A 25,242-nucleotide genomic window follows, 5' to 3' on the forward strand; every position below is an offset into this window, starting at 1 on the left:
GACGAACTACTTAGGAATAAATTTAAGGAAAGATGCGCAAAAACTATGCACAGAAACCTACAAAACACCACTGAAAAACATTAAAGAAAACCTAAATAAATGGAGAAATAGACCACGTTCATGGATTAGAAGACTCAAATCTGGTTAGGATTTCAATTTGCCCCCGAATGAAAGAGATTCAACACAATCCCAATTAAAATCGCCACAGGCTTTTGGAAATGCAAGGACCTAGAATAGCCCAACAATCTTAGGGGTAGGGCAAAACAAAATTGTAGGTTTTACGTTACCTACTTTCAAGTATAGCAATACAGATAGTGTGGTATTGGTGTAAGGAAAGACAAATAGATAAGCGGAAAAAAAAGAGAGAATCTACCAAAACATATACACGGCAAACTGGTTTTTGTCAGTGGCTACAACACAGTTCAATAGGGAAAAGATATTTTAAAGAAATGGTGTTGGAACAACCAGATTATCCATATGGGTGAAAAATGAGACTTTATTCCTATTTTACACCATATACAAAAAGTTAAGCTGAGATCTACCACAGACATAACTAAACATAAAACCTAAAACTACGGTTTCTGGAAGAAAGCATAACAGAATATTTTTACAACCCTAAGGTTGGCGAAAAATTTCTTAGACTTCAAAAAGGAAAACTGGATTTCATCAAAAATGAAAATCTTTTGCATGACAAGAGAAACCACTAATAAACAACATCACCTGCGAGAAATGAGTTCCTTGAACACTCAACTACATGAGACCGAATGGTCAAGGTTTACCCAAAAGCAAAGATGAGAAGGCAAGGAGGGGAAGGGAAGCTAGATCAGGAAACAGAAGAAAAAGTGGAAATAATGAGAAAGCTGACACACTGTGAAAAGTGTAACTGATATATCATGGAACAATCTGTATAAAAATTATTAAATGGAAACCTAATTTGCTGTGTAAACTTTCACCTAAAACACAAGGTATGTGTGTGTGTGTCTGCGTATACACATATGTACCATTATATATGTATAAGGCAAGCCAAATGAAATGCAAGCCACAGAATGGGAGAAAATATTCATTACACATGTATCTGATAAATGACTTGTACTGGAATCATAATCAAATACACTTTACACCAAATGAAAGAGTAATAACTAAAAGTCTAATAACATCAAATGTTGACAAGGATGCAGAAAAACGGGACTGCTCACACAGTGCTGGCTGGAAAACAGTTTGGCAGTTTCACACCAAGTTAAAAAGATATCTTTACTGTGTTCCTGCTATTCTACTACTAGGTAATTACACAAGAGAAATGAAAACCTAAATAAAAGGCATACAAAAAAAAAAAGAACATTCACAGCAACTTTGTATATAATAGTCAATAACTGGAAACAATCCCCATGTCCATCAATAGACAAATGGATAAAGTGTGGTGTATCTGTATATATAAAATGGTATTTAGCAATAAAAAGGAATAAGTTGATTTACCCAAAAACAAATATATACCAAAGACATGCTAAACAAAAATACCTCAGAAAATTAAATTATGGAATTGAGGTTAGACCAAAGATAAAACACCGAGATAGCTACAGACTATTTTAGCTAAAATTTGTATTCATGTTATAGTATTTTTTTATTTATTCCTGCAACAGATATCTTGAGCATCTCAGTATGTACAAAACATATTATGTGTGCCCTTCTCTGTGCTGGCGACTTATCACTGAACAAGACAAAGTCCTTACCCACATGAAGCTTATATTCCAATAAACAAGACTAACAAATAAATACATGAAATAAAGTGGCAAGAAATGTTACAAAAGACTAAAATTAAGAGAGGGCACGGCCATGTATAGATCTGGGGAAGAGAGTTCTAAGCAGGGGGAACAGCCAACATAAAGGCCCTAGGGGAAGAAATACTCTCGGTGTGTCTGAGCAACAGCTAGGCCAGTAAGTTTTGAAGTCAGTAAGGAAAAAAGTGGTAGGAAATAAAGAAAGAGGTATGCAAAGCCACATCATGTATAGCCTCATAAGCCACTTTCAGTACTTACGAGGCTTATTTAGATTTCAGAAGGATGACTCACTGCTGTGTAGGCAACTTTTAAAAGAAAAGAAACATGCACGACTAAGGCACTTAGACATTTTAAGAAGTGGTCTGAATGTGTAAGGAAATACAGGAAAATAAAATCAAATACTCTATCAAGCTATGTACTTAGTTCTAATAAAAGCACAAAGAGCAAAGAATGTTTCTTTCCAAGTATCTAACCCAGATATATCTAACCCAAGTATCTGAACTCTAAACCACCTACCCATCTGTGATTTTTAATTTACTTGATTAGAGAACACACATGCTGTCTGGCAGGTCCTCCCTACCAATCATTTCCATTTATGTCCAGAAGGGTCCATTTCTTTGATTTTCCCTACTGTGCCTTACACAGTGCAAAACAGAACAACAGCCTAATGTGATTTTTTTTTAATATAAAAGCTAATGGTGAAATTCATTTATTCTTAGAATATTGAATATTCTACCTATTCCCAAAGTGAAATAAAGATTGTTCAGTTGCTTCTCATGCAGGAAAAAGCACTCATACCTGTCTTTCTCTGATCCCGGAACAGTACCCGTATTGGTGGATCCAGGAACAGAAGCGATAGGAGTGCCAACAGTGCGAAGATTCTGGATTACAGATGACAAAAACTGCTGGCTAGCACTTTCATACAAATCAAAACAAATCTGATATGCCATCAGGAGGTTGTCTTCCTTTACCAGTTTCTCCAAGATATCACTCACAGCCTGAGGATCATCTAAGAAAATTAAGCACTGAAAAAGAGATAACAATTACATAATAGACGAAACTTTGTTTACAAGATACTCAGAGAGCGAGAAAACAATCAACAATATACCCATAAAACCTTACTGCCGTCAAGTCAATTCTGACTCATAATGACCCTATAGGACAGAGTAGAACTGCCCCATAGAGTTTCCAAGGAGCACCTTGTGGATTCGAACTGCTGACCTTTTGGTTTGCAGCCGTAGCACATAACCACAGGGTTTCCCAATCAACAATATAGGAAACTTTAAAATACAAACACAAGCAAACTGGGGCAGACTCTTTACTCCAGCGCTCTACTTCTGATTCTGGTACTAGACAAAATTTTCCTTAAAAATGGCAACTGCCTTCTGTAAGAAAATCTATACAAATTACATCCCCAGTTCCTAATATTGTGTCTGGCAATGAGCAGTATTCAGTTTGGTTGCTGAATGAACCTTGACTTCTTTAAATCTTATCTGTAACTTATATCTAAATGCTCCTTCAGCTATATTTTCTGCTTCTACCATATCTTGAGAATAACAAAGGCAACAAGTTCTTCAAGATGTTTCCTTAAAAAATTATATAAATTTTTATATTGTAGGAATCATTCATTCATTCAACACCCACTGTATTGTGTTGGGCCAGGATAAGAGGTATTAAAATTACAATTTTTGAAGCAGTTTTCTTCGTATCCTTAGGATCTGCCGTATGTTTAAATATTACTATCCAATAAAGTTAGGATTTTCCTTTTAAGAACTCAATTTACATTTTCTTTTTCTGTTAGTAGCAAGTAACTCAATTTTAAAGTAAACACATTAATCAAGGTTATTATAAATTAAGAATAGGAAACAAGGGCAATGAATACATGACCAATAGGAGAATGGTTGGTAAGGTAAAGTGAATTAGGTAAAGTACATCCACTGAATGACTACTGCACAATCAAGAAAACAGGGGCGAAGAGTTACAGCACGGAGAAATGTTAAAGGGCATGTACAAGTGATGCTGTTTGCCTCCAGGGAACAGAACTAGGTAGCTAGAAGAAAGGGGTAGGAAAAAAACTTTTCACTGTATACTCTTTGGTCCTTTTTGAATTTTGAATTAAGTCACTACATTACATAATATGTAATATATTACATATAAACCATAAAATACAATATATGTAATACAGTCACATAAAAACTGTAAGATAAAAAAAATTTTAATTTTAAAACGACAAGGAGTGAAACAGCTAACAGATAAAGTTGTCTTTGGGGAGTAAAACCGAAATGAAGAGAGGAAGAGGGCTGCAGGAGAATACTATTTTTTACATGAGACTTTCAGTATCATTTGAAGTTTGTATTCCATTGACTTGATATGTTAAAAAAAAATACATATTTAAAAAAATCAGGACATAAAATTGTTAGTCAATTAGTTAGAAATAAATAAAACTCCTAAAATTTATATAAACTGAAATGGTGATATAAATATGGGTATTTTTTCTTTCGGCTTTTCCTATGTTTCAAACTTCCTTTAGAAAACATGTATTAGTCTAAATTTTAAAAAAGTATAGAGGATAATAAAATAAGAACATACTACGGTGAAAAGCAACAACCAAAATACATAAAATGCTGTATTGTAAGCAAAATACAAAAATTTATGTTGTATACTTGTTAAAAAGCAACGCTTTAAAAAAATCTATGCACACCTCCATTCAATAAAGTTCAGCCACTAAGAATGTGGTAAATATACACATGCAGATAAGCTGGGGAAAACCACTACGCCTTACCTTTGGGAAAGGCCCACGTAAAGGGAAAGACTTACTTCTCCTTTTACGTGCTCCTGTACTGTCTGAAATTTTTTTCATGTGCAAGAAAATTCGTATGTGAAAAGAGATAAAGAAATATACCAAAATGGTTTGGGTAAGGCACAACAGATGAGTTTTACACTTCAAATTCTCTTTTAAATGAAACAAAGTAGAACATAAGCAGTGTTTTTTCTTTTCTACCTTCTTTTTTTGTACCTTCCCAGTTTTTTCTTAACTTTGAGTATTTTAAAAATGAAAAAAAGTTTAACAGCACACAGGAAGAATGCATTTAAACAAAACAACTTTTTTGTTTTCTGAGATTCAGCTTATCAGTAAAATGGAATATTAACAACATACCCTGTCTTCACAGGACTGTTGTAAAGATCAACTGAGACACTTGTATAAAACCACTAGAGTAACAGAGTTGTAGTGTAGATAATGTAGTGTAGTGTTCCTGTTAGCTGCTGGTAGGTGGCCCCCAACTCATGGTGATCCCATGCACAACGGAACAACATGCTGTCCAATTCTGTGCCATCATCCCATGACCGGTTGTAGACTGGATCGCTGCAATCCACGGGGTTTTCACTGGCTGATTTTCCTAGTCTGTCTTAGTCTGAAAGCTCCGCTGAAACCCGCTTAGCATCATAGCAATACACAAACCCGCACTGATGGAATGGTGGTGGCTTTACATTGGCTGGGAATCCGACCCAGGTCTCCTGCACCGAGGACGAGAAATCTGCCAGTGAACCACTACCGCCCTCTAGTGTAGCGTAGTATCGTGTGGTTACCTGACAAACATTGATGAAATCGGGTTTCTCCAAGTTCATATAAATTTTGACTAGAACTCTCAGTACTTTATTCCGAAACTGTTTATTCTGCATTAAAGACATGCAGAGCTTGAGGCTATAAGCTAGCATTCCAGGGACATCATTCTGAAAGAGACAATTTAAAAACACATCATTATCTGGTTCCTGAAGCATTACATTTATTTAAAAATGGAATTACTTCAATCTACGTTCGCTAGCCATTCTAGGCAGTCAATGATTTAAACCTCTTGAACAACAAAAATTTTAACAATTTTAGATGAAAACCTTAAAAGAATTACATGTTTTCATATCTTCATGAAAAAAAGGACTGAAGAGTTATCATTTAGTGATGCCCCAGGACGATCACTACTTGAACACAGTAGAATACAACAGAGCGATGCTTTTTAGCTATTATACAACTGTCCATATAACAAGTGGCTACGTTTTTCAATGGTTTCTGAGAGTCTTTCTGCCTCTTACCTTGCTACTAGACTCCGTCATGACTCAGTGCCTACACTCATTGTTTTCCCTCAGGCCAGTGAACACAACCTGACAGGACTGCTCTCAGCTCTGAGTAACCCATGCCTGAGTGCTGTTGCATCTGTCGGGCGCTCTCCTATGAGTAAACCTGACTCCAGACTATGTGTGTTCACTCTGTGGTTCTCAAAAGCATCCCCTGTATTTGGGATACCAGCCTGTTCTGTAAAGTCCTTCAACATAAACAAGCATATTTAAGAGCTAAAAAGGTGTTTTTCGAAAAGCAAGCTGTGGCACATCGGTGTGTAATGAAATCAACTTAACAGGGTATGACCAGCATTAAAAGAAAAAAAAAAAAAAACAATTAAAAAAATTCAGAGTACACCACAAGTGGTAAGGGTAGGTATTGTTCCATGAAATGTAAGTTATACCCATATGCATATGTGCTCTAGGCTACGAAGTAAGATGCACTTCTTCCTCTGCTTTATTTAAAAGCAAACACTTGGACTTTAGGTCTAGCTCAACACTATATCTCCGTGCCTAGAACAGTATGGCACGTAATAGGCACTCAAAAAATATCTGCTGAAATGAATGAAAGCAATTTTAATTCCATTTCCATCAGGCAAGAGGCTACGAATGTACAAAAATGAAATAACGGTCGGACAAGGGCTATTCTATCACAATGGGTCATTCGTTAATTTACTCATTAAAAAATCTTACTCCTGTCGTTAAGCATTGCCTTAGGATTGTCCACAGAGTGGTGGACAAGGCACAAAAGACCTATCCTTATTGAGTTTATAATCTGGTGGGAAAAAGAGGCATTACCTACCTAATAATACAATTAGTTAATTACTATAGTTGTAAACACTGTGAGAAAAGGATAGAGTTCCATGTGATGACAGAAGAATTGGACCTAGTCTTTGTAGTAGGGCTAAGGAGAGTAGGAATGGTAGCGACTGAAAGCGGGCTCTGTAAACAAGTGACAGTTGACCTGAGCTCTGAATCATGAACAGGAATTAAGCAGGTAAGAAGGAATGGAAAGAATATTTTTGGCAAAAAGCAGAGAGATGGGGGTAGAGTACCTCTAGGCGTTGAGAAGGGGCAGAATGGCTAGAATGCAGAGAGCTCGCTCGTGGAGAAGGACAGGCAGGGAGGTGAGTGAAGTGGGCCTGCAGCACAGTGTCCATTTAACTCAGCCCTACGCTTGACTTTCTGGCCACTTTGGTTGGTAACTTACAATTGTCATAATTGCTGCGAAACACCCCTGGACCAGAAATCTAGTTTGTAGTTTTAGCAATAGTAAATGCATATATTTATTAACACAGTCTTCTTAAAAAGGGTAGTATAATTAATACAGCAGTCCCACACAAGACCTCAAAGGTATCAAAGAAACGTGGTAGGAAACAGCAGATATTGTGGGCACAGGAACACAGCTAAGAGTCATACATAAGTATAAAAATATTTGGCCAAGAGCATGCTATTATTTCTAGATTTTCTTTTCACTATCCATGAGATTTTCAGTTTTAATAATTAGCTTTGCTCATTCCCCATCATTGCCAATCTCCAGATTTACATCATCTACCTACCGACTCCAATACGGTCTTCTCAAAGACATCCAGCCTCCGCGTCTCCAGAGCAATGCCGACAGCCTGCTTATACTTGTGATCATCCAGGCACCGCTGGAACATTTTATTCACGATGCCTTCCAATCTCTGGTCAATAGGTTTTTTTTCTCCTTCAGGCAAATCTGCATTTTCCACACACTGTTTGGTGTAGTGATCAATGCATTTTGCTATGAAGAAAATAAAATAACTCTGATCACCTGGTAAATTGGGCTGAACTACCACCTACAATCACATAACCTTACAGGATGACTATAAATAAGCAAATTGAAAAGCATCAAAAACTTATATAAACCAAACCCATTGCCACTGAGTCAATTCCAACTCATAGCGACCCTACAGGACAGAGTAGAACTGCCCCATAGAGTTTCCAAGGAGCGCCTGGTGAATTCGAACTGCTGACCTTTTGGTTAGCAGCCATAGCACTTAACCATTACGCCACCAGAGTTTCCAAAACTTATATATTCAAATTAATATTGTTCTCTCCTTAACAATTATACTGGAGAGCTATGCTCTAATTCTAATAATTCTTAAGACATCAATACATTATTCAAAACATTTCTGTCTTGTTACTTTATTTTGACCAAAATTCTATTACTCTACTTGATTAAGCTGTTTACTCAACAGAGTTGGCTACAAATAACTGCTGACTGTTTTACTTTGAAAAAACAGATTTTTGCCATCATTGAAAAAAGGCCTATTACAGCAATCATTACATGGTGATACATAATTACCCTTCTTTGCACCAATAAAACTATTTACTCCTTAAGAGTATGGTCCTTGTCTAAATCATCTTTGTCACACAATGGCATAGTGACTTGAAATGTGCCACAGGTTCTAAATGTAATTCCAAAAGATTTCCAAAAGCTTTCCCAGCAATTGTAGCAAATCAGTTGAAATATTCATTTTCTTAAGGTGAGGCGGGTGGGACCTATTTCTCCCTGGAAATTCATGCAACGGTGCATGTGCACAAGTTGGCTTTCACATTCCACAAAGATTCGGCCAGATGGGGGAGGTGGGGTGGCACTGAGGAGTGAGCGCATGCATCTCAGTTGACACTTGGGAAGTACGGTTAGATAATCTAAAGAAAAGGGTGTCAACAGCACAGCTGTTGGAAGTCACAGAAATTTGCTTACAACTTTATTAACACTACCTTTGCAATCACACCTTAATCTTTCTAGGAACAACCAAAGGGGGGAATTTCTCTAAGCCTCTTTCTCCTGCATAACGAAGATAAAGTAGCCACCTGACAGGAATGATATACCCACTAATTATCCTCTTTATAGCTTACAAACTATAGCCCCAGGAAAAAGAAATAACCTGAACTTCTATGAAGAATTCCAGGCCTACAAAACACATGCTAAGTAGGTCTATACTTGGGGGGAAGCAGAGGACTTCTATAAATTGGAATACACTTTATTCAGGGGCCATCCTAGAGAACGACGCAGATCCAGGTAAGAACCAAAACCCAAGTGGCAGTCAAAGAACATATCTTAAACAATTCTAGTTGTAGAAAATCTTCTAGTGTAGAAAATCTTCACCAGGCCCCTAATATGAGGGTTTGTTTTTTTTTTTTTAAACTAACTGCAGTTAAGTTAGTTCCTTCCACCGGAGAGGAAGCTCAGAATTACAACATTTGGGGAGTTTTATTTAAATTATATAACTGAGGAAAAAATGTACCTACCAAGCATCAGGTAAGATTCACGCTCTCACTCACCAGGTTTAAGCCATAACTCTGTACCAGAATCTAGCCTCATTCCCAGCTGAGGTCTTTTTATATCTGGAGATGACTTTCTAGTCTTGAATTTCTAGAAGTGCTGTGTATGACATTCAATAAGATCCTAGAAAGCTTTCCCCAAATTCTATTTTGTATATTCCCTCACAAATGTCATTGACATTTTTAAAAATCAGTTCTAGCAGACCCTACAAAGTTAGAAGAAAACGGTGAGCCCCACTTCCACAAACAAAAGCAGATAAAGCTGGTCTATTGATCAATAATCTCCTTCTATAAGCTAAGATGATATCTAGTGTTTGGAAATAGGGAAGGCATCTACCACCTCATAGCACTTTATGGGCAAGCAGTCCTGTTTAAAAGCATAATGATTTATAAAATGGTGGCACAGCAAAAATTTGTAGATCACTGTTGGAAAATGCTATCAACATTTGTCAAAAAGCTATCAAATAATAGAAAAGAGATAAAAATATTTTACTCCTCACTTCTAACTTAATACGGGGAAAGTGCTCTGATTTCAAATGATATGGTTTACCCTTTAAAATCATCTGTTCTTTCCAGAGGACCCAAAGATGAAAATCCCTACAGCAGTAAAGTAACTTGCAATGTTTTCCTACCATCATGGCAAAAACCTTAAAAATGTGAGTTCAGAATCCTAATTTTGAACTTCAGGGACATCTGAAGACGCTTCCTTTGGAGCCCCTTGCACAGCATCTCCCAGTTTCTGAGAGAGAACACTAATTCTCTTCTTTTATGGTTTAGGGTAAATAATGTCAATCTCCTCTCAATCAGCAGTGCAGAGTATCTATACTGTACATTCTTGACAGAGAACATATACTTGACCTCTCTGTAACTATGATCCAAAGCTTGTTTGCTAGAAATGATATCTGTAGAAACACATCTGAAGGGTATGCAGTCCCTTCTTTCATCTATATCAGGAATTACCAAACTTTTTTTTAAAGCTACAAAACTTTTGAACAAAATCTTAAATAGTAGAGCTACTCTGGTTGATATATGAGACAGAGGATCCATAGCCTTACCTGTCTGCCACCTACCCTCTCGCTTCAAATTCTTTTTGAAATATGGCAGCATATTAAAATAAAGAGATGACTGCGATAACAATGGTTACTAGTAGAAAAAGCATGGATTTTGAAGGGTGTAAACCTGGGTTTTGAATTCTGGCCCTCCTATTTAACAGCCATCTGCCTTTATAGTCTCAGAGCCTGGGTTTTCCCATTTGTAAAAGGGGCTAGTTCCTTCCTCACAGGGTAGGTATAGAATAAACCATGGTGTGCAGAGTGACAGGCACTGTGCCTAGTACAATGCACATATTAAATAATGACTTCTTAAAAACAAGTATATAAACTGCTATCTTTCATTTTTGTTCACAGTAATCTGCTTTAATCTTATAATAACATGGTCATTAAACTAGAGCAAATTACAACTCTCAATGTAAAGACTGAAAGAGCAATTATCTATAAAAACCATTTTCTGAACTAACTCTAAAACATGAAATATCCCCTAGTCCTGTGTCCAAGAAGTTTATGTTAGATAACCATAATGACTGAGGTAACTAGCTTTATGGGTTATGTTGGTTGTTTTTGAATAATTTCTTGGGTTCATTCTTTAACTGTTTTGTGAGGTGAGCTTCTCCTTTATCGCCGGTATTGATGCTCCTGCTCACTATGACAAAAAATAATGAAGCACACAGTCGGTGGGCAGGCCTAAAGCTCAGTCTGTATGAAAGGACTGCAAAGACCACAAACTTCACAGCAAAATCTGGCAAATTCAAAACGTAATCCAGAAAAAAAATGCAATATGCCCTAGAGCAAGAAAGAAGCCAAGCAGATAAAACCTTACCAAACGGAAGATAATTACCTATAATAGTCTCCACGTATTCCGAGTTATCATTGACATTGAAGAGGTCACCCGCTCCAAGAGCATAATTCAGAGACTCTTCAAAAGCCCCCAGATGATAAAATACTTTTGATGCCACTAAGGCTGCAAACTGCCGACTCCGGAAACCTTCATCTTCATACAAAACTTCTCTGAAAGAAATTAGGAAGTATAGGCCTAATTCAAACTGGTTTTCCTTAAGACCCAAGACTAAACATTCAAGTGGCAGTTAGTAGCAACAAATGTCTAAATGAGTTAATAAGCTGCAAGGCTCACATCCACAGGTAAATAAAGGTGGTCTACCGTATTCAATTTATAGAAATAATTTCTTACATTTTGTCTACAGACTCAGAAATTTCTGCCCAGAAATCATTGACGACTGCATTCAGTTTGTGAAGTGCAAATTCCTGTAGAAAATAAAACCAAAATTCAGTTTTGAGATAGACTTGCCATTATACTTCCTTTAAAAAAAAAAAACAAAAACATTTCCAGCAAATCAATGGCTAAAACCTCAGTAATAATCACTAAAACTTTTCATCTATGACAAATATAAAAATTTATGAACAACAACAACAAAAAAACATTGCCGTCGAGTTGATTCTGACTCATGGTGACCCTATAGGGCAGAGTAGAACTGCCCCATACTTTGCAAGGCTGTAATCTTTACAGAAGCAGACTGACACACCTTTCTCCTAGGGAGCAGCTGGTGGCGTCGAACTGCCTACCTTTTTTGGTTAGCAGCTGAGCACTTCACCACTGTGCCACCAGGGCTCCCTTTTTAATCTATAACAAATATAAAAACTTACCAACAGACTTATATTTTCTCTTAGGTTTATAATTTCCTTTCCCTTTTTAATCATAAAACATCTGATCAGCCCTATAATGTCATTCCTTATCTTAACGAGCATTTCCTCCTTATATATGCAAGACCAACCCCAGGAAGAATTCAGGTGTTTAGAGCTGCTTGAAGTATATTCCAAATTTTCATTAAATGAAAATAACTTTAAATACACAACACAAAAGAAACAACTTTTTGTGCTTTCCGTTGATAAAGAAACTAGAGGTTATTCAAGTGCCATATTGAGGTTTACTTGCCTTAGTCTTGTTAAAGTCTGGGGAAACCAACCACTATTGCCGAAATACTTTCCTGGTGGCGTAGTGGTTAAGAGCTACAGCTGTTAACCAAAAGGTCAGCAGTTTGAATCCACCAGGCACTCCTCGGAAACTCTATGGGGCAGTTCTGCTCTGTTGTATAGGGTTGCTATGAGTTGGAATCAACTGATGGATATGGGTTTGATTTTGGGTTTTTTTTGGTGCTAGCAGTCAAATAAGGGGGGGGGAGGGGCAAAGGCTGGGTAGGACGGTTACATTAAATGATGGAAGATCTACAGATATCGGGAGCCCTGGTGGCACAGTGGTTAAGAGCTCAGCTACTAACCAAAAGGTCGGCAGTTCAAATCCACCAGATGCTCTCCGGAAACCCTATGGGGCAGTTCTTCTCTGTCCTGTAGGGTTGCTATGAGTCAGAATAAACTCAATGGCTCTGAGTTTTTTTCTTTGTTTTTATACAGATATCACCAAATTCAAACAGCTTCAGAGTATTCATACTAAATGCAGTTACTTTTTCTTCAACTCATACCTTGAGCTGTGGTTCTTCTTCATCCAGAAGAGAGATAATTCCAGCTGTAAGGCAAACGGTATATCATGATTATGAATTATATGCTCAGTAAGATGCAAATAAGTGCTTGGTGAAAAATACATGGTGGCTGGGAACACACAAAGGCTTCACTAGGGCAAAGACTATTTTCTTTAATGCTGTAAAGGTTTATCATATCTCAGAGTTCAACAATTAACTATATTATCAAATCCCCATGACACCATTTATATTAGTTGCCTAATTCAATGGTTTTCAAAGTGTGGTCCCTGGACCAACAGCATCAGCATTACCTGGGAACTTGTTAGAAATGCAAATTCTCGGCCCCACCCCAGACCTACCGAATTAGAAATTCTTGGGTTGAGGCCCAGCAACGTGTGTTTTAATACACCTTCTTTGTGATTCTAATGCTCACTATAGTTTGAAAACCACTGGCCTAATTTACTGACTCAAATAGGCTAAAATTAGAAAACTTTTCACAATTTTAAAATTATTCACACAAAATAAACCTAGTTATAAAAATTATATGGAAGAAAAAGGAGCATTTAGTCATCAACTCAACAGGGCAAAAGATTTTGATTATTTCGAGTCACTATAATAAAGCTGGAAGAAAGGCCTCGAAGTCTACATCCAAAAATCTGCCAACGTAAACCCCATGGATCACAACTACCCAATCTGTAACTGATCATGGGGATGGCGCAGCACTGGGCTGTGTTTTGTTCAGCTGTACATGGGGTCACCACAATTCAGGGCTGACTCAAAGGAAGCTAACAACATCAACAATATTAAGGCACCTCCTTGTATCACAAGTAACCTAGAACATGTAAATGACGGACAGTCTTACTTGCTGTAATTTCAATTACCCAAGCACGGTGTTCCCCATAAGCTCTCATCCTAGCTTCAAGGTCTCAGCACTAACACAGGACAGTAAAGAAAACAACTATCCTCTCAAAAGAACAAACCTTGAAACATAATCATATGTCAAAGGGATCCCTGGAAAAAAATATATGGGAAATTACTGTTCTTAGAATATAAAGGAAACCAAATTGTCTCTCAGAAATGCTTCCCATATAGGTCTTAAAATCTTTCTGGAACACTAAGCAGAAACTAGGATTTGATTAAAAAGTATCAAGGCAGTTTCTAACTGATAAGTGTAGATTTTCCAAAGTTTCCTGTAGTCTTTAAAGAGTCATAAAGAAAAGGATACAAAACTTGCCAGTGAACTATCCCATGGTGCTAGGGCATACTGTTCTAAAAGCAGATAAAAAGACTAGGCTGGTATGACAAGTCCAGAGCAGAGCTACTGAACGGACAGCATGAAGAAGATAAATTTTAAAGAATCAATCACCTAAAAAAAAAAAAAAAAAGCAAATAGGTGTTATGGAATGGATGACAGAATGCGTAGATGTGGAACAGATTACGAATACTGGACACTTCGTCAAAGTATTAAAAATGCTGCTGACTTCCTATCATCCATCAGTGGTGTGTCAAACTACTGCTACCAAAAGCGGGGAGAGATTTTTATACTCTCCTGTCTGGTTTCTCTTGTGACTAATTTGTTAGATGGGTGTCTTGGCTCAGAAACTCAGCCCTTGGCAGTGGAAGAGAACTAAATCAAACACTCTCACTTCATACACTAATATCTCCCATTCTTAAAAACAAAGCAAAACTGTCCTTTGGATGGGGGGGGTGGTGGTGGTGGAAAAGGTTTAAAAACGCTAAAATCCTCTTATGCCATTAATAACTCAGTACATAATTATCTAAAATTGTTGACTCAATTTACAGCACTATTTGGATATTAATTATAAATATGGAAGTATGTTCCAGAAGAAACAGCTTAAAAAGTTGAAAGTGGTTTCCTCTAGGGATCAGGAAGGGGAAAGAATGGTAGAAGTCTTCTGTTATAAACTATTTAGCACTATTTTTCTTTATGTGCCTATATTACATTTAAAAACAAACATCAATCGTACATTTTTCTCCAGCAAACTCTCTCCCTCTACTCAAACAGGTGTTATGGAATAGACAGAATGCTTAGATGTTGTTATGGACTGAACTGTGTCCACCAAAAATGTGTGTCAACTTGGCTAGGCCATGATTTCCAATACTGTGTGTTTGTCCACCATTCTGTGATCTGATGTGATTATCCTACGTGTTGTAAAACCTAACCTATGATGTTAACGAGGTAGGATGAAAGGCAGTTATGTTAATGAAGCTGGATTCAATCTACAAAATAAGGCTGTATGTATCTTGAGTTGATTTCTTTTGAGATAGAAAAGAGAAGCAAGCAGAGAGGAGAGGGACTTCCTATTACCAAGAAAGAGAGCGAGGAGCAGAGTGCAATTCTTTGAACCAGGGCTCGTATGCTGAGAAACTCCTAGACCCATGGGAAGACTGATGACAAAGACCTTCTTCCAGAGCGATAGAGAAAGGCTTCCCCTGGAGCTGACCCCCTGAATTTGGACTTCTGGCTTCCTAGACTGTGAAAGAATAAATTTCTGTTTGTTAAAGCCATCCACTCGTGGTATTTCTGTTATGGCAACACTAGATTACTAAGACAGATGTAGAACAGATCATGAATAGGAGAACATGGCTAAATTTCTTAAAAGAATTAACAATACATGTTGACCTCTTATTCACTATCGTGTTCTTAGTGCCTAACAAGTGCTCAATAAATAGTGGATAAATGAACAAATAAACTGACTAATCCACACCAGAAGCATTACATGGGCCTCTTTAGCACCTGGGCCACATGGGAGACTGATGTGAGCCAAAGGACAGGAAACAAAGTGACCAAAGGTTTGGATCGGGAGCTGACAATTAATCTAGTAAACTTAACAAATGACAGTAATAAATACAGGCTAAACTATCATCATAGAATCTCCGTGTTCTAGGAATTATGAAAAGTTTTCTGCCCAAAATTTCTCTCAAGGAGAGAAAGGCAGTAATCAGGCAAATAAACAGGGTAATTACATGATTGTGATGGTGGGGGTATTTAGGGGGGACAGAGGCAGCATGTTTTAACACGGTGGTCAAGAAAAGACTAACATATGAGCAGACACTGAGGACTGAAAAGGCAAGGGAAACCTTGAAGTAAGAGGAGCCTAGAAAGGGGGAACAGAATGTGCAAGGGCCCTGAGGCAAGAAAGAAAATGACATATTCAAGGAACAGAAAGGCCAGTTTCATTAGGGTGTAAACAGAAAGAGTGCACTATAAGATGATGCTGATATTAGATCATAACAGTCTTTGGTTAAGAGTCTGGACTTTATTCTAAATACAATGGAAAGCCACCAGAAATTTTAAACAAAGGAATGATACGATGTGAATAAGTAGTTTTAAAAAGAATACTCTGGCTACAACAAGAAGAACGGACTGTAAGGAAGTAGGAAACCCTGGTCGCGTTGTGGTTAAGTGCTACAGCTGCTAACCAAAGGGTCGGCTGTTTGAATCCACCAGGCGCTCCTTGGAAACTCTACGGGGCAATTCTACTCTATCCTATAGGGTCGCTATGAGTTGGAGTCGACTCGACAGCACTGGGTTTGGTTTGGTTTGGCATGGAAGTAATGGTGGAAAAAACAAAGCCCTGGCTGTTAACCCAGACAAGAGATGAAGGTGGTATGGGCTCAGTTGGAAGAGGTATGATGGATAGATTTGAAGTAGCCTGGGGCCTACATTTACAGGTGGCATGAAACTTAGTGCTTATTTTACCTTTAAAGAGCTCAGACTGGGACTGCTCTTCATTACAGTGACTTAAGGGCCCCTTGATGGCCTGAATGGGTAAGTGCTTGACCACTAGCTGAAAGGCTGGCGGCTGGAACCCACCCAGAGTCACCTCTGAAGACAGGCCTGGCAATCTACTTCCAAGAAAGTCACAGCCTTGAAAACCCAGTCGAGCAGTTGGGGTCGCCAGGAGTCAGAATCAACTAGATGGCAACTAACAAAAGCAGCCCTGGTATTGCAGTAGTTAAGTATGATGTTAACCAAAAGGTCAGTGGTTTGAGCCCACCAGCTGCTCCATGGCAGAAAGATATGGCAATCTGCTTCCGTAAAGGTTCACAGCCTTGGAAACTCTATGAGACAGTTCTACTGTATCCTATACTGTCACTATGAGTCAGAAATGACTCGACAGTAACGGGTTAACATCGACATTGACCTAAAATTGATCCTCCAATCATCTGTATTCCTTTGGGACAAAGATATAATTCCATGTACAAGTGACAGCCCTTCAAATCTTTAAAAATAACTATTATGTCTCCCTGACTGATGGCGACCGTGTAGGACAAAGCAGAGCTGCCCCATAGGGTTTCCAGGAAGTGGCTGGTGGGTTCCAACTGCTGACCTTTTGGTTAGCAGTCAAGCTTTTAAACTTCACCACCAGGGCTGGGAATTGGGTTTGGTTTTGGATTCTGTCTCTCAGCATCTCCACCAATTTCTTTAACCAGTCCTCATAAAAACATGGTTTTGAGCTCCTTACCACACAAGTTACTTTCTTCTGATCAACTGTTGCCAACAAAATATTTGTGAGAAAAGTGCAGAGCAAAACAGGACGAAAAGGGGGTGTGTAAGCAGACAGGGAAGAAAGCACCACGGATGCAAGGACGCAGACAGCTACTTACAAGTCACCCTGCAGGGAGGGGTTTAAACATTTCCACTTAAAACTTGTTTTCTATGTTATCCCATTTCAAAAGTCATTACACGAACCTATTTATAAGATCTTTAGTCTGAAACTGGGAGGAGCAGGGGAAGACTATGACATCTGCTCCTTGACCCGTTCCTTCTTGAAGGCAGACTATTTCTGGGACACCTAGCATCACACGGTAAGTTGAAACTCAGTATAAAATGCGATCTTCTGGGTGCTGTCCTCACTGAAGCCGCCAAGCACCTGACCTCCCTGGGTGCTTTAACTGAATCCCCTCAGAGTGGACTCAGACATGACCCACCCCAAACCTAACTTCAAATTTCGCTCCAAGGAGAGGGGTGCCCCGGCCAGGTCCAGAAGCACTTGGGGGGCAGTTATGCTGTCTGCCCAGGAGCTGCCTTACTCTCCGGCTGCACAGGCGCCCACCCCGGCCCCGACCACCTGCTGGGCGCCAGCGGGATAAGAGAAAGGAGAGCCCCCCGGGGGTAGGCAGGGGGCCAGAACGACCCCCGAGTCGGGGCCCGGGGGTGTGGCCAGAGAGGGACGCCGGAGCGGTCGACCGTGCACGCTGCCCCCTGAGCCGGAGGCAGCCGCGAGGCCCGCCGAGGGGCACAGCGAGGACCCCAGACCCCGGGCCGGGGTGGGCTTTGGGCAACGAGGGAAGGCGCAGGCCGGCGCTCCGCCGGGAGGTGCCCAGTCACCGGCACTGACTCAGCTAAAAGCCGGCGCGGCGGCGGCTGCGGTTCTTCCCTTTAGCCGCCGGCTCTGGGCCGTGCTCACCGGCTGAGGTGATCATGGCTGCGCCCGCACTCGCCCGCCGTCCCGGCAGCGCCGTGTATCTGTCAGCTCAGGGCCCGCTCGCTCCGCCGCCGCTGCTAGCTCCCGGGTGAGCTGCCCAGTCAGTCACCTCCTCAGGCCGCCGGCTCGCTTCTCGCCAGGACCCCGCCCGCCCCGGGGCTGCCCGCCGCGCCGCCTGCCGCCCGCCGCGCATTTGACCCCAGCCTGGGTCTTCCGCGCCGCCGCACCTGCCCTGGCCCGCGAGGAAGGATGCACAGAGAGCGTCGCTGTTTCTTCTATCCTTCTGGGGCCAGAGCCCCCGCGCGATCAGGACACTCGCCCGCACTTGGGATAAGGCATTACAATGGCCATCTCTGAAGAGAGGCCCCCATACCGTCACCCCCTCCCCATTGCCGAGAGAAAGGGTGTTGAGGGGAATGCGAGTGGCGCCTGCAGCGCCACCTGCTGCGTGGGCGGTCTCAGTGCAGTCCCCCGCTGAGCCAGGCCTTCGGGGGAGCAGAGACAATTTTCTTAGGTGATTCTCCAGGACTTCCAGCAGTCGGTTTTCAAAAGAAATCCTCCCAGAAGTGATTCATTAGCATAATGAATCCATAAGTACTCATTGGTTTATTATAAAGTTGAACAATGAAGATTTTTATTTTTTTGAATAGTTAATACATGATTAAAAAATCAGAAGTAAAAAAGATACACAGTGAAAAGTTTTCCAAAGGAAAAAAAAGTCTCCCACTCTTGCCTTGCGTCTGTCCAGTTCCCTCTCCCTCCGTAGCAATGGTTCTTGGTTTGTAGCTTACCTTTAGAAATTTGAAATGGATTGTTAGGATTACCGTTTACGGTCTTATTCCATTTTCCATAGCCAACTTAGGAGTCCGTGGGTGGTGCAAATGGATAAGAGCTTGGCTACTAACTCAGAGGTTGGCGGTTCAAATCTACCCAACGGGATCTTGGAATAAAGGCCTGGCAATCCTTTTCTGGAAGATCACAGTCATTGAAAGCTCTATGGAGCACAATTCTACTCTGAAACACTTGGGGTCACCAGGAGTCAGAATTGGCTTGATGGCAACTGGTTTTTTTGTTTTTTGGTAGAGCCAATTTACTTCAGTAGTCAATACTGAGAAAGTCCTGACAAAGATTAGTGGCAAATGCTATCATTTTTTAAGCCAGGAGCCTTGCATTATCGGGCTACTCTTCAACAAGACAGTCACGATTAAAGCGTATTTCTGAAGCCTTTTCAAAACAAGCTAATCTAGTGGCACAAGTCAGTGTTTTGTGGTTGCCAATGAATTAAAAGTTGGTTATAACACATTTGTGTGTACGTATGAATTAAAAAAAATTTTTAATTAAAATGTGTATTCTTTAATTGTATTTACTATGTCTTAATAATTAAAAAAAACAAATTTTAGAATACTAAAAACTAATATTCTTAAACTTTGGTTATTAAGATATAAAAAAACCAAAACCGAACCCATTGCTGTCAGGTAGATTCTAACTCATAGCAACCTTATAGTACAGAGGAGACCTGCCTCGTAGAGTCTCCAAGGAGCACCTGGTGGATTCGAACTTCCAACCTTTTGGTTAGCAGCCATAGCATGTAACCACTACACCACCAGGGTTTCCATTAAGATATAGTAAATTATTAAACATTCTTTAAGAACCTGTGGTTCAGACAGAAGGCACTGTCCCAGTAGGTGTGCAGGAAAAATAAAAAGTTGAGTCTTGGGGTTAACATTTTACAGAGGTACTTTAGCCAGTCCTTCACATAAAGACGTTATGTGCTCCCAAATGCCCAGAGGGGTCACAAACAAATGCCAAGAGGTAATAGAAATGTGTGAAACAGGCCTAAACCAAAAAACAAACAAACAAAACCTGTTGCCATCGAGTCAATTCTGACTCATAGTGACCTATGAGTTATAGGCCTAGTGTAAGAAAATACTAGCTTAGTGTCAGGGAGGCAATAGGGAGTGGTGAGGACTGTGACAAAATGAAAAGGGAGTGCAGCATGTAAGGAAAACAGCTGCTATTCAGCTTCTGCCGTGTAGCCAATCAGGAATGCAGGGCTACTGTTGCTAGAGGTTATGATTTTTTTTTTTTAAAGAAAAGCCAGAAATCTGAATTTCTGTTTTTTAAATGTTGGCAACTGTAGTAGGTGGAATAATTTGCCCCCAAAGATATACAGGTCCTAACCTATGGAACTTGTGAATATTACTTTATATAGGGCAAGAATGTTTTTGCAGATGTGATTAAGTTTAAAGATCTTGAGCGGGGAAGATTATCCTAGTGTTATGGGTTGAACTGTGTCTGCCAAAAATATGTGTTATAAATCCTAACCTCCATGCCTGTGGTTATAATCCCATTTCGGAATGGTTTGTCTTTGTTATATTAATGAGGCTGGATTAGTGTGTCATGAGTCAACCTCTTACAAAACATACAAAGAACAGATTAGGATAAGCAGGAGTCCTGGTAGCACAGTGGTTAAGAGCTTGGCTGCTAACCAAAAGGTAGGACAAGGAAGCAAGCAGAGATGGGAGAAGATAGATGACAAGCCGCATGGAGGTCCCCAGTGAACCAGGAAATGAGCTGAAGAGACAAGGACCTTCCCCGATGGCCAACAGAGAGAGAAAGCCTTCTCCTAAGACTGATGCCCTGAATTCGGACTTCTAGCCTCCTAAACTGTGAGAAAAGAAATTTGTTCGTTAAAGCCACCCACTTGTGGTATTTCTGTTATAGCAGCACTAGATAACTAAGACACTTAGATTATCAGAGGGGGCCCTATGTCAAGCACCATGTCCTTACACAAGCGAGTAGAGGGGAATTTGTCACAGGAGAAGGGCCATGTGAGGGAAGCAGAAGGAAGCAGAGCCAGAGAGAGAAGACGCTAAGCTGCAGGCTTTGAAGATGGACAAAAAGGCCAGGAGCCAAGGAAAAATGGAACGCAGCTCTAGATACTGGAAAAGTCAAGGAAATGGCTTCTACCCCAGAGCTCCAGAGGGAACATGGCCCTGCCAACACCTTGCTTTCAGCCCTGTGAGACTGGTTTCAGACTCCTGAGCTCCACAACTGCTAGAAAATAACTTTCTGTTGTTTTAAGCCACTAAGTTGTTGGTAATTTGTTACAGAAGTGAAACTAATACAGCAACTAATTGGAAATGTTTGAAAACAAAGACGCGGCCAGTTTGCCACCTCCGTCCTTCAATGACAAGATGTTCTCTATGAGGCTCTATGTGTCTCCAGCTTGGACGTTGTGTTCCTTGTTGTCACAACGCCGTCGTAGCCCCACGAGAACCCTGCGAGATGGCTTGGCGGGGGAATCAGGTCTTCCCTTCTCAGGGATTCTGCTTTCAGGCCTGGGTGTTGGCGCCAAGCCTCTGACTCCTCCCACTCCACTCCTTCCCCTCTTGACTCCTAAAAACCCTCAGGCCCCCCTTGGGCTCTACTCGCAGGCTCCTCCTTCCCCGTTCTTCCCGGGAGGGTGCAAGACCTTCCACGGCTGTGGGCAAGCTGGGGGCTCCTCAAAGGTACCCCTGCAGCCCCGCTCTCTCTACCAAGCGCCAGACTCACACGCTACTGGACGTCTCTGCTTGGGTGATTCAGGGACCCTCCAACTTCACAACCTCTAAGCATCACACACTGTCCGCCCCCTCCCCACTTTCGCTTCTGTCTTGGTCTCAATGCAGGTGAAGGGGGTCCGTCCGTTACTGAAGCAGAAACCTGAGGGCGCCCCTGACTGTCCTCTTGCCCCTACCCAGTCAGCACTGATCTTGTCTCCTTCACACCTGGCACAGGTTCCCCTCCTCACTCCACCACCCGCCCTTTCCTGGCTGCAGCTGTCTCCGGCAGCCTTGAAGTCACGCTACACTCTCAGTCTCCGCCCACTGCTCACCACCGCCAGACGCTGTGTCCTAAACAAGCACCGTCAGGACTCTCTCACCCTGCATACCCCTTTATCACTGCCTGCCACCCACTGCCTGGCACCCCACGCCCCAGCCATCCAGAACCCCTGCAGCTCCCAGCGAGGCCCTGTGCCTTGTCTCTGACCTCGACGCTTGCTCTTACCTCTGTCTTCAAAGCCCTCTCCCCCACACCCTTGGCTAACACCACTCATCTTGAGTCCCAGCCACCTGGCACCTCCTCCAGGAAGCCTTCCTTGATCCTCTCCATCATGCGAGCCTTTACAGCCCTTCCACACTACAGTTAATCATGTCTCCTTGCCTGTGTGCAAACCGCACAAGAAGCTACTCAAGGGCAAAGCCACATCTCATTCATTTTGGTATCCTTAGCACAGTGCCAGGCACACACACACACACCCCAAACTCACTGCTGTTGAGTCAATTCTGACTCATGAGGACCCCATGTGTGTCAGAGTAGAACTGCTCCACAGGGTTTTCTTGGCGCTAATCTTTGTGGAAGCAGATCACCAGGCTTCCTTCCACAGCACTACTGGGTGGATTAGAACTAACCTTTAGGTTAGTAGTTGAACACAAATGGTCTGTGCCGTCCAGAGATCAGGCACATAGTAGGTGCTCAGTAAACATTTGTTGGATGAACAAATAAACACCCAGGGTCAGTTAGTTATCAGTATGGGGCTAGAACTCAGACCTACGGCTCTGAAACCCCTGCCCTCTCTGACTCTAAAACAAGTTCCATGTACGTTGAGAGGAGATTCAGGACATTGTGAGATCACAGAATGAATTTTTACCCAGGGCTCTGTTCATGAACAACTATCTCTCTCCAAATTTAGAGGTGATACAAAGTGTCTCATAGCCCAAAGGAGGTCCACTGTGTCCTCAGTAGACATCGACTGTCAGAGTGAAGGGATAAGCCCGTGACCGTGACCCTGCCTAGTGCTGGGCTGCTGCTTTCTTCCGCATGGTCCACCGCGAACACTGGGCATTCCTGGGTGACGCCAGTGGTTTGTGCTCGACTATTAACCAAAAGGTTGGAAGCTTGAATCCACAGAGCAGCACAGTGGAAGAAAGGCCTGACAATCTACTTCCATAAAACTCCAATCAATCCCATTGCCATCGAGTCGATTCCAACTCATAGCGACCCTATAGGACACAGTAGAGTTGCCCCATAGGGTTTTTAAGTAGCAGCTGGTGGATTTGAACTGCTGAATTTTTGGTTAGTAGATATAGCTCTTAACCACTGCACCACCAGGACTCCTCCCTAAGATCGCAACAAGAACAATTCCTTGCCGTCGAGCCGATTCCGACTCATAGCGACCCTATAGGACAGAGGAGAACTGCCCCATAGAGTTTCCAAGGAGCGCCTGGTGGATTCAAACTGCCGACCTTTTGGTTAGCAGCTGCAGCACTTCACCACCGCCGGGGTTTCTTCTGTAAGATTACTGCCATTGAAAACCCCACTGAGTGCAGTTCTAACTCTCACACACATGGGGTCGCCATGAGCCAGAACGGACTGCACCGAAACAAGTGTGGCTTTCTAAGTGTTACTAGAGCATCTCCCTGACGGGAGCGGCGCCCTCTGGTGGTCACAATTCTCCCTACAAGCAGGAGAACTCCGGAAGGCTGCGAGAAGCCTATGGACCCTCCTGCGCCAGAATGCCGGCATTTCACTTCCTGGGTCTGGATCAGTCTTCCTATCAGAAAACGAGCTTGACTGCTCGTTTAGGTGCAGCGTGATGAGATGCAAAGAGTGAGCACTGGAACCTGGCACACCTGGGTCAAAGCCCTGAGCCGTGGGTGTCCCTGACCTGCACCTCCTGGCCTCTGCTGCAAGGATCGGATCCACCCACCTAGCAGGACGGCTGGGAGGAGGGCTCTAATGAAGGACTGGGTATGGAGCGGGCCTGCATAAACCACCGTTCCTGTTATGTCGACAGGGACTTAACCACGAGGCTGGTTCTGTTGCAGGTACGACATGGACGTCACATACTTTAAGACAAAAACCATTTATTCATTGGGGTAGGAATGTGAGATGCAGCCATGGGTGGAGTGTTCGGTCACCACGCCTTTCCTGATGCCTGGTGAGGGCTGTCTTTGGTCTGGGTAGATGGAAGCACACAAGGACCCCGGAAGCCTCAGGGAGAAGCTAGGATTCTCTTCCTCTGAGGATGGTGTCCAGGAGGGCAGCTCCTCTTGGGCAACCAGATGGCTGCTTTGGACAGGCTAGCTACTGGGAGCCACTGTCGCCCCCACGCCTGAGAGTTTGGATGACCGGTCAGCTCTGAGCAAGGGGGTGGGGGGGGGAGCTCCTGCCTCAGGAACCATGTGAACCCAACCCTCAAGACAGGTCTCTGGCTCGAACCTCACTGTCCAGTATGGCAGCCACATGTGTTATTGAGCACTTGGACACTAGTGTGACTGAGGAAATAAATTTTAACTCATTTAAATTTGAATTTAAAAACTAATACTCAGATCAGTTATTGGAAAACTTCTAAGTATATTTGGGACAACTTGGGAATGTAAGTTTACCTTTTTAGCTATAAATGTAATGCAATCTCAAGAAATATCAAGTGTTTCTGATAAAAATTTAGTTGGGAGTTCTAAGTGTAAAATTCTCATAGTATTTCAAAGACTTGGCACAAAAAGAGAATGAAATAACTCAGTAATAATTTTTTTTATATTTACAGTTGATAACATTTTGGATGTATTGGGCTAAATATATTATTTCAATTAATTTCACTTGTCTCTTTTCTAGTGTGGTGACTAGAAAATTTATGACATATAATGACACACGGTGCCCTGGTGGCATAGTGGTTAAGAGCTTGGGTGCTAACCAAAAGGTCAGTAGTTCAAATCCACCATCCTCTCCTTGGAAACCCTATGGGGGCAGTTATGACATATAAATGACATCTGGGACTTGCGTTATATTTCTCTTGGGCGGTGCTGGTATAGACCGGCAACTGCTCTCCCACACAGGCCTGGCCCAATGGCCTCCTCCATCTTGCCTGCTTTCTGCTGTAGGGGCAGGGAGACCCATTCCTGTCAGGAAAGAAGGGGCTGGGCATGTCTGCTCTGGCATCAGGCAGCTCTGGAGCCAGGATGCACATGGGACCCTAGGTAGTCAGGGTGAGAGTTGTCTGGGG

At 41.7% G+C, this 25,242-nt stretch overlaps 1 protein-coding gene across 2 annotated transcripts in view; it reads right to left on the reverse strand.

The window, feature by feature from the left end:
- Positions 1-18,311, reverse strand: part of PSMD1 (proteasome 26S subunit, non-ATPase 1) — a 112,625-nt gene extending 94,314 nt beyond the window's left edge. For both annotated transcript variants that reach the window (XM_064286559.1, XM_064286558.1), the window contains exons 1-7: positions 18,180-18,311; positions 12,748-12,791; positions 11,442-11,515; positions 11,091-11,260; positions 7,445-7,650; positions 5,364-5,507; positions 2,574-2,800 (exon numbers count right to left, since the gene is read on the reverse strand). In XM_064286559.1, coding sequence (XP_064142629.1) covers positions 2,574-2,800; positions 5,364-5,507; positions 7,445-7,650; positions 11,091-11,260; positions 11,442-11,515; positions 12,748-12,791; positions 18,180-18,195 — 881 coding nt within the window. In that variant the 5' untranslated portion in view covers positions 18,196-18,311. The remainder of the gene's footprint in view (positions 1-2,573; positions 2,801-5,363; positions 5,508-7,444; positions 7,651-11,090; positions 11,261-11,441; positions 11,516-12,747; positions 12,792-18,179) is intronic.
- Between the last annotated feature and the right edge of the window lie 6,931 nt (positions 18,312-25,242).

This window comes from Loxodonta africana, chromosome 6 (genome assembly GCF_030014295.1).
Source record: "Loxodonta africana isolate mLoxAfr1 chromosome 6, mLoxAfr1.hap2, whole genome shotgun sequence".
NCBI classification, from domain to species: Eukaryota; Metazoa; Chordata; class Mammalia; order Proboscidea; family Elephantidae; genus Loxodonta; species Loxodonta africana.